Source organism: Aquarana catesbeiana, linkage group LG03 (genome assembly GCF_042186555.1).
Source record: "Aquarana catesbeiana isolate 2022-GZ linkage group LG03, ASM4218655v1, whole genome shotgun sequence".
In the NCBI taxonomy this organism is placed as follows: Eukaryota; Metazoa; Chordata; class Amphibia; order Anura; family Ranidae; genus Aquarana; species Aquarana catesbeiana.
Genome location: NC_133326.1, coordinates 662,311,861 through 662,328,853, shown reverse-complemented (window position 1 = coordinate 662,328,853; position 16,993 = coordinate 662,311,861). Strand labels below are relative to the sequence as shown.

The window sequence follows — 16,993 nt, the reverse complement described above, 5'->3', positions numbered from 1 at the left end:
GTGATCAGAGAGTGGGAGTGGATTGTTGGAAAGGTTGCACGGAGTGCACAGATAGGAGAAGGCAAGGTCAAGGGTGTTGCCATTGGAGTGGGTAGGAGCCTGTATCCATTGCTTCAGGTCAAGCGATGAGGTTAGACTGAGAAGTTTAGAAGTAATAGTAGTGTTAGTGTTGACAGGGATGTTGAAGTCCCCAAGAATAATTGTGGGGATTTCAGAAGAGAGAAAGTAGGGTAGCCAGGCAGAGAAGTCATCAAGAAAGGCTGATACCGGTCCAGGGGGCCGGTAGATGACAGCAATTCTTAGAGAAATGGGAGAGAAAAGACGAATGCAGTGTGCCTCAAAAGAGGAGAGTGTCAGAGAGGGAGGTGGGTGAAGAACCTGATAGGTGCTGCATGGGGCTAGAAGAATTCCCACTCCACCTCCCTTCCGTCCACTTGGTCTGGGGGAGTGAGTCCAGAGAAGGCCCCCATGGGAGAGGGAAGCAGGAGAAATAGTATCCTATTCATGAAGCCAGGTTTCAGTAATGGCAAGTAGGTTAAAGGAATTTGTGATGAAGAGGTCGTGGAGGGCGGTGAGTTTGTTGCGGACAGAACGTGCATTCCACAGGGCACAGGAAAAGGGGGGGCTGGTTTTGGAAAGAGGAATAGAGACCAAGTTCTGTGGGTTGCGGCTCCTGCCAGAGGGTGTAGGGGGATGGGAGCGTTGGGCAAAGACAGATGATGGTGGCCCAGGGTTTGGGGATATGTCACCAGAGATTAGGAGAAGCAGGAGGGTGAGGGAGGTAATGTGGGACTGTGATTTATGTGAAGGGGCATGTCTCAGAGTACTGGAGGTTTTATCAGTGTATGGATGTAGAATGAGCGAGAGTTGGTAAGAGCAGTAGTAGGGGGAAGACAGAAGGCAGGGTGATATGTATAAGCAGGCGGGTGGAGAGGGGGGGTAAAGGTAAGAGAGTTTGAGGAGAGAGGACAGGAGTGTCAGAAGCAGTGGTAGAGAGTGCATGTTACAGAGTGGAAGGAGAGCTTAATAGAGAGACAGGGTCACCTGCAGTCTGTTAGCTGCTTTCCAGTGCAGATTGCTGTATTTGTTTGCTTCGTGCAATCGCTGAAGTGCAGAGAATGAAGTGCATATCACTTGTAGAAAGAATCACTTAGAGATAGAAGCCCCATGCAATGACCCATGCAACAACCATACAGGTTGTTCTTCAACTTACATACCCTAAGGTCAAATGGCATTCCTGGTTTGAAGTATTTGGAGGTTTTGGTGAAGAAGATTTTATATGGAGATTCCACAATATGTATATTGTCTAGCATAGCTTCGACCATTTCACTGCCTGTAGGAGAGAAAGACATCATGTTATTGGTAAGATAAGTAACTACCAAAATCTAGTTCATATTAATACATAAAGAAAATATCTGATGAACATTTCAATATTTGAGCCATTATATCATCTCATGTATGTGGATATACTGTATATACTGTGCATACATACACACGCACACATAGTGTATATACACATAGTTTCCCTCCCTTCGTTGCTATAACAGCCTCCACGCTTCGGGGAAGGCTTTCCACAAGATATTGAAGTATCTCTGTGGCAGAGGCATAACTAGAACCTTCAGGGCCCTGATGGAGCCCTTCTCTCCGAGCCCAACCTTTGCAACCCTAGTAGTTCTGCCTCTGGTGTCAGGAGTTTTTGTATTTTTGTCGATTTATTTTTTACCATTTTTTTAAACAATATTATTTTTATTTATTTAAAAAAAAAAAAAAATAGGAATATGTTGGGGGTGCTTTAGTGAGATATCAGGGGTCTAAACAGACCTCTGATGTTCTACCTTTAAGACTGAGAATGGAGATTGAGGAGACAGCCCTCAATCTCCTTCTCTGCAGCTTCAGCAGCACAAAACGAATGAACAGGAATAGCCCTCTACAGAGCTTCCCGTTCATTCACAAACCAAAGCATAGTAATCAGTTTTTTATGCTTCAGTTATGAATGGCTAGAGTCAGTGATCAGTACCGATTGCTGAATAGATGGAAGGGGACGGTAAATGACATGTTTATTTGCCCCTTCCCTGCTCTCCATCCTGAAAGATCCACCCCAGCAACCGAAGGGAGAGGGGAGGGGGGAACCCAGCAGAGCTGCAGGGATGAGGGAGCCAGGAGAAAACACATGGGGTTGGGAGAGAGCACAGGGACCCTGGGGCAGCAGAAAGAAGCTTGATAGGAGGGGCGGCATATAGAGGAACTGATCCCCTCCATGTTCCTCCTGGAGCCACTGAATGCCCGCTTCTCCTTACCCTTCTGCAGGCATTCAGCGGCTGCAGGAGGAACATGGAGGTGATGGGTTCCTCTATATGCCACCACCCCTCCTATCCAGGTGTACGGGGGGGCTGCATGAGCCCCCTGAAGGATGGCACCAGGTTGCGTTTGTAAGGTCAAGTACTGATGTTGGATAAAAAAACACTGCCTCGCAATAGGCATTTCAATTCATCAGTTCATTAGGAGGTCAGGGCTCTGTACAGGCCCCTAAATTCCTCCACATCAAACCAACTCATCAAACCATGTCTTTATAGAACGTTTTTTTAAGCATGATGCGCAGTGATCCTGGAACAAAAAACAGAGCATTCCGCAAACTATTGCAACCTATCATTTCCTAAAACTTCTTTGTATGCTGTAAGATTAGAGGTGGAGCTATGTGACATGAGCCCCAGGAACCCTGGAAGTTCTAATGAATGCTATTACATCAGGCAATTCAGCTCTCTGCTGATCCGGGTGGCTTGCCTCTTCCTCTGCACAGGTGAGGCTGTATGGGGCACAGGCAGACCAGGCTGTATTGGGCACAGGCAACGCTGTATTGGGCACAGGTCACGCTGCATTGGGCACAGGTCACAGCTTGCCTCTTCCTCTCCTCTCTCTTCCCCTGGCTGGGAGACTGTGCTGGCGGTGCTCTCATCCTCACTGGGCCCCACTTGGCTGCGGGCCCCATAGCGCCCGCATGGGTCACTATGGTGGTAGTTACGCCCCTGGTCCTTACTCTTAAGAGTGACTTTTTAGCAAGTAAGAAGTTGGCAGCCTGCAAGATAGAGAATTATGGACAGGCCAGAGAGGGCTTACATTGAGTTGTCCAGATTGAATGCAGGTGTTTGCTATGAATATGTGTAGTGGTTACAACTCTTTAGTATCTCCTGTGTTATATTAATGACCTAAACACCCTGTAGAGAGGTGAACCCGTGCCACTGGTTATTTTGGCAGTTTTGGCCAGGTTTTGCAGAAAACAGACACACTAATGAGCGAGGTGTGCACTGGGCTTATGTTAGAGCTAGTATTAGAGGTGAGTGGCCCCACCCTCCCGAGGGCGTCAGTCTGTGCAAGGGAGCTGTTAGGAGCACGTTGCTCCATACTGTCCATGCTGGGACAGTGAAGCCTGTAAGGATGTAGCAGCAGGGAGCTGAAGGTGAAACAGTTCAGCGTTTGACGGTCTGGAGGACCAGGGCAGGAGGCCGAAGCAGAGACATTGCAGAGAAGAGCCATGAGGTGGAGTACTGTTTGTTTGTCACATGGATGGGGAGAACCCCTGCGAGGGAAACTATTCTGATGTCAACTTTTACTTTCTTTTTTCAATAAAAGTGGGCAGAAAAAGCCCTAAAATGGACTTTGTGGGATACAGTGGACTCACTGTTTGACGCGGCCAATGAGCTAAAATAACCCAAGTCTTCACAATCCATTTACTGTGAAAGTCCCGGGGTATGCTGGGACTGTGACGTCATAAGGGGGTGGGGTCACTGGATGACATCACCCAGTGACCACGCCCCATGCCTATATAAGTCATTGCGCACTGCTCACACAGCATTACAGCGGGAGAGAGCGTTGTGTCAACATCGGAAGAAGAGAAGAGGGAACAAGATGACGGAGAAGACCACCGGGCCACCGCTAGAGCGGCAGAAGATAGCAGAGGATCCCGGCAGAAGAACCAGAGAGCAGGAGAAGAACCAGACACCGGTAGAAGAACCGGACACCGGGAGAAGAACCGGACACCGGGAGAAGAGCCCGGACACCGGGAGAAGAGGCCGGAGAGCGGGAGAAGAACCGGACACCGGGAGAAGAGGCCGGAGAGAGCAGAGAAGTCGGAAGAAGACCCCCGAAGTCAGAAGAAGACCCCCGGAGCTGCCTAATAAATTACTTTTAAAACCTGTGTAGTGTGTTTTTTTATTGACACTTTTTTCCCCAGGTGAATAGGTAGGGGTACAATGTACCCCATATTCATTCACATAGGGTGGGGGGCCGATAAGCCCCCCGCCCGCAGACCCCGACAACCAACGGCCAGGGTTGTCGGGAAGAGGCCCTTGTCCTCATCAACATGGGGACAAGGTGCTTTGAGGTAGGGGGGCCGCAGGGCACCCCCCTCCCCCAAAGCACCCACCCCCATGTTGAGGGCATGCGGCCTGGTACGGTTCAGGAGGGGGGGGCGCTCGCTCGTCCCCAACCCCTGTTCCTGACCGGCCGGGCTGCGTGCTCGGATAAGGGTCTGGTATGGATTTTGGGGTTACCCCCACGCCGTTTTTTCAGCATAGGGGGGTTCCCCTTAAAATCCATACCAGACCTAAGGGCCTGGCATGCTCTGCGACGGGGCTTGCAAGGTGTCAATCTCGCAGATAAAAGCAGTGAGATTGATTTCCTTTTCTAGTCCCGTCGTACCCGAGTTATGTTCAAAATGAACAGACTTTAGTCCGTGTGTGGGCAAGTCCGTTCATTCGGAAGTCCGCCGTAACTCCGTCGAAAGTCCGTCGGGAAGACCGGTGGACCTAGTCTGCCGGAAAGTCCGGTCATGTGCAGGCAAGTCCGTTCGTTCAGAAAGTCCATCTAAAGTCTGCCGAAAGTCCGTCGGGAAGACCGTCGGACCTAGTCTGCTGGAAAGTCTGGTCGTGTGTACAAGGCATAAGGGAACATCTTTGCCCCCCTATGACATGAGAGTTTGTCTTGTTACATCAATGCAATTGTGTAAGATGTAATGGGCATGTCACTTCAAAAAAAACATGAACGATAGACAGGGTAACTTATAATCATAGTCACAAATGTTACATGGTGAATAGGTACCCCAGATGTGAGTAACCCGAAAAGGTTGCAAAAGGAAATACATAATCATAAAAACAGAAGAACAGCAAAAATGAGAAAAAGAAGTACAGAAGTGCATATTGAGAAGGTTAGAAGAAAAGCAAAAAGGGTTCCAGGGTTGCCATTAGGGATGGGCCATTAGGGATGGGCCATTAGGGATGGGCCCGAGCATAATTCCGAACCGACCACAATGCATTGCGGCGCTGAACAGTACATTGCAAGCCCTGATTGGCTGAAGCAGTGAAAGCTTCAGCCAATCAAAGCACATAGCACTGTCAGAGTCATGATTGGACACTGTCATCATGACTTTATCCAATCATGGCTCATTCTCGCCCCACAATATAAAAGTATTCTTTCAATGGCAGCCATTTTCAGTGTGATTTTGGCGTGAAGAGATAGAACAGGGCTCTGTTCGGTGCTATTAGTTAGTTAGTGTGCTATACTGTGCTATTTTGCTTCAATTGTCAATGTAGAATATTAGTTTAGTGTCAGTCTAGGGATAGTGTGAGTGTAGTGAGTAGGACCATCATTCAGCTTTGCATAGTGTGCAGCTAGAGTAGGGACAGCTCAGATAGTTTCACTGTAGTGTAGTGAGACCGTGTCAGTAATCTTGTCAGTGTATAGCTAGAGTAAAAACAGTTCAGATAGCGTCAGTGTAGTGACAGTTGAACACCGTCTATTTGATTGTGCTACTGCCAGTTTAACATAATTTACTTCTGTGTGTGTTACTGCCAGTTTAACGCCATTTACTTATGCGTGCCTTACTGCCAGTTCAACGTCATATCGTTTTGCGTGCGTTACTGCCAGTTTAACGCCTTATAGTTTTGGATGCGTTACTGCCAGTTTAACGCCATAAAGTTTTTAGTGTGCGTTACTGACAGCTAGAGTAGGGACAGTTCAGATAGTGTCAGTGTAGTGATGGTTGAACACCATCTATTTGATTGTGTTACTGATTGTGTTACTGCAAGTTTAACGCCATTTACTTCTGTATGTGTTACTGCCAGTTTAACGCCATTTACTTATGTGTGCGTTACTGCCAGTTTATGCCATATCGTTTTGCGTGCGTTACTGCCAGTTCAACGCCATATTGTTTTGCGTGCATTACTGCCAGTTTAACGCCATATAGTTTTGCATGCATTACTGCCAGTTTATTGCCATATCGTTTTGTGTGCATTACTTACAGTTCAACACCATATTGTTTTGTGTGCACTACTGCCAGTTTAACGCCATATAGTTCTGCGTGCATTACTGCCAGTTTAAAGCCATATCGTTCTGTGTGTTACTGCCAGTTTAATGCCATATAGTTTTGCGTGCGTTACTGCCAGTTTAACGTCAAATAGTTTTCTGTGCGTTACTGCCAGTTTAACAACATATTGTTTTGAATGCGTTCCTGCCAGTTTAACGCCATATAGTTCTGTGCGTCACTGTATGTTTGGCGCATTATAATGCAGTATATTATAGTATATCCGTGGAGTGTGTCTGTGTAGTGTGAGTACTCAAATTAAAGTGCACCAAACACCTCTTTACATTGATTAAAGTGCATCTACGTACAGATTTCAACTTATTCTTTACATTTGCTTATAAGCACCGCCCCTCCCTTCCAATAATGTCTGGGAGGACAAAAAGGCGAGGTAGACGTTCACTTGGCACTGTAAGGGGGCCAGCAACAAACGTGTCCATAGGCAAAGGTGGACATGGTGGTCAGTCCTCAGGCAAGGCATCATTTCCTCTGTTTAGTGAGTTTTCCCATGCTATCCTGCCATAGCATGCAGAGGAGGTGGTGAACTGGCTTACTAAACCTTCCTCATTTTCCTCATCCTCTGTCATGCAAGCAGAGACAAGTGTGCAGTCTCCTGCAGTTGCCAGAATGGATAAACCTGCTACCTTGTCCACATCTATTACTGCCATAGCCCCAACATCAGGCATTAAGGAGTCAGCTGATATATTTGACCACAGCGTCAGCCACTTGCTCCTTGATGATGCCCAGCCATTACTGGATTCCGATGTTGGTTCTGAGGTTGAGGATGACAGGAACATGAGCCTAAAAAGAGGAAGGAACACTGGTAGACAAATTGGCATTCATGTTCCCCAAGCTGCAGCATATTGCCAAGTTGTCTCCAGTGGTAATGATGAAGATGGAGATGATAATGATGAGGTCACTGATGCGGCTTGGGTGCCATATAGAGCAGAGGAGGAAACTGAAGGTGAGGAGGCACAACCCCAAGGAGGCTGACATCAAGAAAGAGTAGAGATCAGACACCCTATTCCATCACATTCTGCAGCTGATGGAATAGGGTGTCTGCTCTCTACTCGGCCCACTCCCCAAAGCTCAGATGTCTGGGCCTTTTTCAGCACATATGCAGCAGATCACACTGTTGCTATCTGCAAACTGTGTCTCAGGCACATCAAATGTGGCAAAAACACCAACTGTTTGGGTACCACATGCCTAGCAAGGCATTTAATGTCCAACCACTCAGCCAGTTGGCAAGAGCACCTGAAAGCCACACAAAAGCGGCACAAATCTGTCCCTCGTCCTTCTCCTTACCCACTTCAGTCTGCCCCTGCGATAACGAGTCATTACCTCTCAGCAGCCTCCACTGACAGGGATGATAGTATAGCACAGGGCGTCCCAGGTCCTAGAAGCACATCTGCCAGCAGCACACCACCAGCTGTAGACTGTAGCTGGCAAATTTCTCTGCCCCATCTGCTGCAGCGGGAAAAAAAATACAGTCCCTGACACCCACATACTCAGCGTCTGAATGCAAGCTTGCTTTCCAACTTCTGCCTTTCAGCCTGGTAGATTCTGCCTACTTCCGTGAATTCGCACAATGTGCTGTACCACAATGGCAGGTTCCCAGTCGCTACTACATTTCACGTAAGGCCGTTCCATCTCTTTACCATCACGTGGAAGGGAATGTTCTGGCATCATTGGGCAAGGCAGTCAGCTGAAAAATCCACCTTACTGCTGACACGTGGTCCAGCAAGCATGGGCAGAGATGATATATTTTGTTCACAGCGCACTGGGTAACGCAGCTTGCAACTCAAAAGGATGCAGGACAGGGCTCAGTGCTGCAGCTTGTTGTGCCCCCATGTCTCCATACAGCTGGTGGTGATGATGCCAGATCTGTGAGCTCTACCCCCTCCTCCTCCTCCTCCTTCGCCACCTCCATCCCTCCTCTGCAGAATTGTCATATGAACTTCAGGTACCCCTAAGCGTTCAAAGGGCTATTCCTAGAGTCAGGCTAAAAGGTGCCATGCAGTTCTTCAGCTGGTATGTTTAGAGGACAAGAACCACACTGTAACAGAAATTCTTGCAGCTCTGCAGGAACAGGCCCAGAGGTGGTTCACACCACGCCAGCTGGAGTCAGGAAAGGTGGTGTCCGATAATGGATCAAATCTCCTGTCCGCCCTTAGACAGGGAAAGTTGACACATGTGCCATGCCTGGCACATGTCCTCAATTTGGTGGTGCAGCATTTCCTAAGTATGTACCCAGGGTTGCAAGATGTACTAAAGCAGGCCAGAAGAGTCTGTAGCCATTTCAGGCGGTCATACACAGCCATTGCTCAGTTGGCTGAAATTCAGCGGGAATTCCACCTGCCCGTAAACAGCCTGATTTGTGACATGCCCACCAGGTGGAACTCAACTTTGGGAATGCTGCAGCGGCTATACATGCAGCAGAGGGCCATCAATGAATACCTGTGCCAGTATGGCACAACGACAGTCTCAGGCCGCCTCTGCTTTTTTTCCCCACGCCAATGGCTGATCATTAGGGATGCATGCACTGTATAATCCGACCGTGTGTGGGCTTCATCGGACCTTCAGCGGACTGTTTCTGTCGAAAATCTGACGGACTTTAGATTTGGAACATGTTTCAAATCTTTATGTCGAAACTCCGTCGAACCCAGTTCCTATCGAAAAATCCGCTCGTCTGTATGCTAGTCCAATAGACGAAAACTGATGCTAGGGCAACTATTGGCTACTGGCTATGAACTTCCTTACTTTAGTCCGGTCGTACGTCATCACGTACAAATCCGTCGGACTTTGGTGTGATCGTGTGTAGGCAAGTCCGTTTGTTTGAAAGTCCGTTGAAAGTCTGTCAAAAGTCCGACGCAAGTCCATCAGACTGTCGGACCTTTGTTGCTGAAAAGTCCACCCGTGTGTACAGGGCATTAGGTGTTGGTGGTACCAGAAAACTGTAACCCCTCACAGATACTCTTGTTGAGCGCAGGAACAGGCCCTGCTGTGAAATATTAGATCAAAAATTGTAATTACATGGCTCTGTTAAACAGGGGCAGAAAAATTGGGCCTTTGGTTTTGGTGGCACCAGAACACTGTAAGTCCTCACAGCAATGCCCTGTACACACGTTTGGACATTCCGACAACAAAATCTATCGGATTTTTTCTGACGGATGTTGGCTCAAACTTGTCTTACATACACACGGTCACACAAAGTTGGTCGGAAATTCCAAACGTCAAGAACGCGGTGACGTACAACACATATGACGAGCGGAGAAAAATGAAGTTCAATAGCCAGAACTGCTCTTCTGCTTGATTCTGAGCATGCGTGGCACTTTGTGTGTCGGAATTGTCTACACACGATTGGAATTTACGCTAACAGATTTTGTTGTCGGAAAATTTTAGATCCAGCTCTCAAACTTTGTGTGTCAGAAATTCCGATGGAAAAAGTCCGATGGAGCCTACATACAGTTGGAATTTCCTACAACAAGCCCCGATCGCACATTTTCCATCGGAAAGTCCAACTGTGTGTACAGGGCATTACTCTTGTTGAGTGCAGAAACGGGCCCTGCTGTGAACTAAGAATTGTAATTACATGCCCCTGTTAAACAGGGGCCGAAAAATTGGGCCTTTGGTTTTAGTGGTGCCAAAACACTGCAAGTCCTCACAATTACTCTTGTTGGGCGCAAGAACGGGCCCTGCTGTGAAATATTAGATCAAAAATTCTAATTACATGGCTCTGCTAAACAGAGGCCAAAAATTGGGCTGGTGGTGGTGGTGGCACAACACTGTAAACCCTCACAGTTACTCTTGTTGGGTGCAGGAACGGGCCCTGCTGTGAAATATTAGATCAAAAATTGTAATTACATGCCCCTGTTAAACAGGGGCAGAAAAATTGGGCCTTAGGCAGTGGTGGTGGTGCCCTAAACCAAAAATATTCTTAGAAGCTAGCATCATCAATATTGAGGAGGAATAGGATAGTCACTCGATAGTCATAATAGGATATAGAAAAAGCAGTACAGCGCATAAAATAAAGATATGAATGTAAAACTAAAGTCCAACATGAACAAATTGCAGGCAATATTCCAGTGATTCCTCCAGTGACTCAGGTGACATAAGAGAAACGAAAGGTGACTGTAGTGACACACATGGACCTCCACCTTCGGTGACACCAGCTGCTCACCTCTATAGATGGACCCCTGAGTAAATCAGTCAGGTCAAAATCAGCGGTTCCCTCACAGGGACAATACCATAGGAGGGCAGCAACAGCAGCAGCAGCGGCTTAGACAGCTCTCAGTGATCAGCATACAGGCAGATATTCACATGTAAAAAATTAAGAAAGGATCTAGTGCTCTCTGTATAGTGCTAAAACGATTTATTAAAAGATATGCAAAGGCACTCACATTACAATGCACTGTACCCCAGTGCGGAGGATGAAAGTATGGATGGAGTGGATGTCCCAGTACAGGATGGACGAGCGGAGAGCGCAGGTGACGTCACGATCGGAGCACGTACACAGATGCCGTACGCGTTACGTCCCTCAAAGTGGGCGGGACTTCCTCAGCGGCATAATAGGATAGTCACTCAGCATAGGCAGTCTTCAAGAGATCCCACATCAATAGAAAAATCAATTGGTTACATCAGCATCAGGTGCTTGGTAGCTGGTGATCCAAGACTGATTCATTTTTATGAATGTGAGCCTATCAACGGAGTCTGTGGACAGGCGCACTCTGTGATCGGTTACAAACCCTCCAGCAGCACTGAATGTGCGTTCAGAAAGAACGCTGGATGCAGGACAGGCCAGTAGCTCAATTGCATATTGAGCAAGCTCTGGCCAGTGGTCCATCCTCAAGACTCAGTAACCCAGTGGATGCTCTGTTGAAAAGGTCTCCAAATCTGATTTTGCCCCTACATATTCCTGCACCATGTATTGCAGACTCTGGCGATGGTTGCTTGAACCAATCAGACCTTGGCAATGAGGACTCAAGAATTGTCTGATGGCATCGGTCAGCCGGCCACCTTCTCCACCGCTCTTTCTGTGACTGAACGAAGCTTCAGCAACACGTTGACCAGCACCAGGAAATTGTAATCTCAGAGGGTCTGGAAACGCATTGCACAAACCTTTCTTCAAGGCCTCCTGAAGATGTTTCATCTTCAGCTCCCTCTGCGAAGGCAAGAAGGGTTGCCAGCCAGTAATGATCCCTCTTCTTGATGCCACGAATCCTAGGGTCCTTTTGCAGGCTTTGCAGAATCAGGGAGGCCATGCAGCGTAAATTTGTAGAGGCATTCGATCCTGAGTCCTCTGAGTCACTAAGGATCACATGATCTGCAACTACCTCCTCCCAGCCACATAACAATCCATGGGTTTCTGGGGACTGAAAAAGATCCCTTGAAGACTGCTGCTGAGTGTTATCCTCCACGTCCATGCTGACACAATCCTCCTCCTCTTCTTCCTGTGTGTTTGGCGGGCCTGCATGAATACTATCTGGATAAAGGGGGCCTTGAGAGGTAAGGAAGCCCTCCTCTTCCTCCCGCTGTTCTGCCTCAAGTGCCCTGTCCATTATTTCACGAAGCGCATGCTCCAACAGAAAGACAAGAGGGACAGTATCACTGATGCATGCATTGTCACTTCTCACCATCCTCGTGGCCTCCTCAAATGGTGACAGGACAGTGCATGCATCCTTGATCGGTAGCCACTGGTGTGGTGAAAAAAAGCCAAGCTCCCCTGTCCTGGTGCCATACTCACACAGGTACTCATTGATGGCCCTCTGCTGCGTGTGCAGCTGCTGCAGCATTGCCAACGTTGAGTTCCACCTGGTAGGCATGTCAAAATGAGGCGGTTGGTGGGCAGGTTGCATTCCCTTTGAATGTCAGCCAGCTGAGCACTGGCATTATATGACCGGTGGAAATGACCACAGACTTTCCTGGCCTGCCTCAGGAGATCCTGTAAGCCTGGGTACCTGCTCAAGAACCGCTGCACCACCAAATTCAGGATGTGAGCCAATAGGGAGCATGAGTCAATTGTCCCTGTCGGAGGGCGGAAAGGAGGTTGGTGCCATTGTAGCACACAACCATTCCTGGCTGAAGCTGGCATGGCGTCAACCACCTCTGAGCCTGCCCATGCAGAGCTGACAGAATCTCTGCCTCAGTGTGGCTCCTGTCCCCTAAGAAGACCAACTAAAGCACTGCATGGCATCTTTTTGCCTGAGTGCTTGTGTCGCCCCTTGAACGCCTACGGAGCACCACTGGTTCAGAGGACAAATCTGCAGAGGAAGAGGCCATAGAGGAAGAAGAGGAGGGGATGGAGGAGAGAGCTGTGGCAGAATAACCACTAGCATTTTGGAGGTGTGGTGGCAGAACGAGCTCCAACAATACTTAACCCTGTCCTGCATCCTTCCCAGCTGCCAGCAGAGTTACCCAGTGCACCGTGAAAGAAAGGTAACGTCCCTTATGCCTGCTGGACCATGAGTCAGCGGTAACATGCACCTTACTGCTGACCGCCCTGTCCAACAAGGCCAAGACATTGCCTTCCACATGCCGGTAGAGAGCCAGAATGGCCTTCTGTGAAAAGAAATGGCGTTTGGGAACCTGCCACTGAGGTACCGCACATTCCACAAATTCACATAAAGGGGACAGAGTCTACCAGCTGAAAAGTCAGCAGTTGCAGTGATAGCAATTTAGCCAAGCTAGCATTCAGACTCTGAGCATGTGGATGGCTGGGACCGAATTTCTTTCTATGATTTAGCAACTGGGGTAGGGAAATTTGCCTGCTAAAATCAGATGGTGGTGTACCGCTAGCAGATTGGCTGCAAGTACTTGGGACACCTATTGCTATACCTACGTTCCTCTCAGTGCAGGTTTCTGAGAGGATTGGAGGTATATTGGGGTTGGAGATCCCAGATGAGGAGCAAGGAGAAGTCCACCTTTTTCTTTGATGTGGGTCTTTCAAGTGCTGTTGCCAACGGACTGCATGGGAGGTCGTCATATGTCTGGTCAAGCATGTGCTGCCCAAGCGGCTGCTGTTTTGGCCACACTTGATACGCTTCAGACATAGGTTTCAAACAGAAACAGTGCGATCTGCTGCACACATGTCAAAAAAGGCCCGCACCAACAAAACGTTTCTAAATAAGCTGGGAGTCAGCAGTGCCCTGCACCTGCTTAGCTCTGCAGCGTGTGATGCAATAGGTTGGCTGCCCTTAAGCTGCCCCCTGGAGGACTTCCTGCCTCATTGGAGATGTGCCTCCTCCTCCTCCTCCTCCTCCTCTTTTCTATCAGGCACCCAAGTAGAGTCAGTGACCTCATCATCCCCTCCCTGCTCGTCACTGGAGCAAACTTGGCAGTGGGGGAACATGACTGCCAGTTTCTTGTCCTTCTTGGGCACCTCCTCTCTCTAGGCTCACATTACTCCCTTCCTCAACCTGGGTACCATCATTGGAGCCTTCAAATCGCTGCACATCCTCTAGCAGCATGTACCTGACACTGTGGTCGAATAGTTCGGGGGACTTCTCCGTGCATGATAGTGGGGCTAGGGAAGGAGTGACTGTAGACAAGGAGCCGATGGAAGAGGCCACTTTGGCAGCTGCATTGGAAGGCAAACTACTCTGCCTGGGTGACAGAGGATGAGGAGGATGAGGACGGCTTTGTTATCCACTCCACTAACTCTTCTGCGTGTTGTGGCTCAATAACATGGCCAGCAGCAGAAAAATGGGAAAAGCGTGCCCCATGGCCACGTGCAGAGGATGCACCATGTCCATGACCAGCACTGTTGACTGTAGACACAGAGCCTGCTTGCCCTCTTTTAGTGGCCTGTGAGCGTCTGCCTCTCCTTGGTGGCCTTCCGGACATGATGTAAATTTTGTTTTGCAACACCACACTACACTGTATTGTGTACTGTGTAAAGCACCAGAGAAGTAGTAGCAAGTGCACTACGGCTGCACTGTATTGTGTACACCACCAGAAGTGTAATAACTACGGCTGCACTGTATTGTGTACTGTGTACACCACCAGAAAAGTAGTAGCAAGCGCACTACGGCTGCACTGTATTGTGTACACCACCAGAAGTGTAATAGCAACTATGGCTGCACTGTATTGTGTACTGTGTACACCACCAGAAAAGTAGTAGCAAGTGCACTACGAGTGCTCTGCATTGTGTATACCACCAGAAGTGTAATAGCAACTATGGCTGCACTATATTGTGTACTGTGTACACCACCAGAAAAGTAGTAGTAACTGCACTATGGGAGCACTGTATTGTGTACACCACCAGAAGTGTAATAGCAACTACGGCTGCACTGTATTGTGTACTGTGTACACCACCAGAAAAGTAGTAGCAAGTGTACTACGGGTGCACTGTATTGTATACACCAAAAGAAGTGTAATAGCAACTATGGCTGCACTGTATTGTGTACTGTGTACACCACCAGAAGTATATTAGAACAAGTACACCAGGAATGGCCTACAGTCAGATATAGGCTTCACTGGATTCACTTGTTGCTCTACATGGCATATGCTATAAGAAGATTGCCAAGACCCTGAAACTGAGCTGCAGCACGGTGGCCAAGACCATGCAGCAGTTTAACAGGACAGGTTCCATTCAGAACAGGTCTTGCCATGGTCGACCAAAGAAGTTTAGTGGACGTGCTCAGCATCATATCCAGAGGCTGTCTTTGGGAAATAGATGAATGAGTGCTGCCAGCATTGCTGCAGAGGTTGAAGGGGTGGGGAGTCAACCTGCTCAGACTATACGCCACACACTGCATCAAATTGGTCTGCATAGCTGTCGTGCAAGAAGGAAGCCTCTTCTAAAGACGATGCACAAGAAAGCCTGCAAACAGTTTGCTGAAGGCAAGCAGACTAAGGACCAGGATTAGTGGAACCATGTCCTGTGGCCTGATGAGACCAAGATAAACTTACTTGGTTCAGATGGTGTCAAGTGTGTTTGGTATCAAACAGCTGAGCAGTACAAAGACAAGTGTGTCTTGCCTACAGTCAAGCATGGTGGTGGGAGTGTCATGGTCTGGGGCTGCATTAGTGCTGCCAGCACTGGGGGTAGCTATAGTTCATTGAGGGAACCATGAATGCCAACATGTACTGTGACATACTGAAGCAGAGTATGATCCCCTCCCTTTGGAGACTGGGCCACAGTCTCCGAAGGGAGCCCAAACACACCTCCAAGACGACCACTGCCTTGCTAAGGAAGCTGAGGTTAAAGGTGATGGACTGACCAAGCATGTCTCCAGACCTAAACCCTATTGAGCATCTGTGGGGCATCTTCAAATGGAAGGTGGAGGAGTGCAAGGTCTCCAACATCCACCAGCTCCGTGATGTCATCATGGAGGAGTGGACGAGGACTCCAGTGGCAACCTGTGAAGCTCTGGTGAACCCCATGCCCAAGAGGGTTAAGCCAGTGCTGGAGAAAAATGATGACCACACAAAATATTGACACTTTGGGCCCTATTTGGACATTTTCACTTAGGGGAGTACTCAATTTTGTTGCCAGTGGTTTAGACTTTAATGGCTGTGCGTTGAGTTATTTTGAGGGGACAGCAAATGTACATTGTTATAGAAGCTGTGCACTAAATACTTTACCTTGTAGAAAAGTGTAATTTCTTCAGTGTTGTCACATGAAAAGATATAATAAAATATTTACAAAAATGTGAGGGGTGTACTCACTTTTGTAACATACTGTATATATTAAATACACTACCTGAAGTATATTAGAAAAAGTACACCAGGAATGGCCTGCAGTCAGATATAGGCTGCAGAGTATATATGTGTATATATATATATATATGTGTGTATATATATATATATATATATATATATATATATATATATATATATATATATATATATGGACGGAAAGTATTCAGACCCCCTTAAATTTTTTACTCTTTGTTATATTGAAGCCATTTGCTAAAATCATTTAAGTTAATTTTTTTTCCTCATTTATGTACACACAGCACCCCATATTGACAGAAACACAGAATTGTTGACATTTTTGCAGATTTATTAAAAAAGAAAAACTGAAATATCACATGGTCCTAAGTATTCAGACCCTTTGCTGTGACACTCATATATTTAACTCAGGTGCTGTCCATTTCTTCTGATCATCCTTGAGATGGTTCTACACCTTCATTTGAGTCCAGCTGTGTTTGATTATACTGATTGGACTTGATTAGGAAAGCCACACACCCGTCTATATAAGACCTTACAGCTCACAGCGCATGTCAGAGCAAATGAGAATCATGAGGTCAAAGAAACTGCCTGATGACCAGTTTGGGATGACCAGAACCCTTCCTAGAGCGGGCCGTCCGGCCAAACTGAGCTATCAGGGAAGAAGAGCCTTGGTGAGAGAGGTAAAGAAGAACCCAAAGATCACTGTGGCTGAGCTCCAGAGATGCAGTCGGGAGATGGGAGAAAGTTGTAGAAAGTCAACCATCACTGCAGCCCTCCACCAGACGGGGCTTTATGGCAGAGTGGCCCAACGGAAGCCTCTCCTCAGTGCAAGACACATGAAAGCCCGCATGGAGTTTGCTAAAAAACACCTGAAGGACTCCAAGATGGTGAGAAATAAGATTCTCTGGTCTGATGAGACCAAGGTAGAACTTTTTGGGCTTAATTCTAAGCGGTATGTTTGGAGAA

The 16,993-nt window shown here is 47.7% G+C and overlaps 1 protein-coding gene across 1 annotated transcript in view; it reads right to left on the bottom strand.

Annotated features, from left to right (window-relative positions):
- The window catches only part of LOC141133429 (complement C3-like), a 731,058-nt gene that overhangs the window by 510,379 nt on the left and 203,686 nt on the right, over window positions 1-16,993 (bottom strand). The window contains exon 10 of the mRNA XM_073622815.1: window positions 1,218-1,333. Coding sequence (XP_073478916.1) covers window positions 1,218-1,333 — 116 coding nt within the window. The remainder of the gene's footprint in view (window positions 1-1,217; window positions 1,334-16,993) is intronic.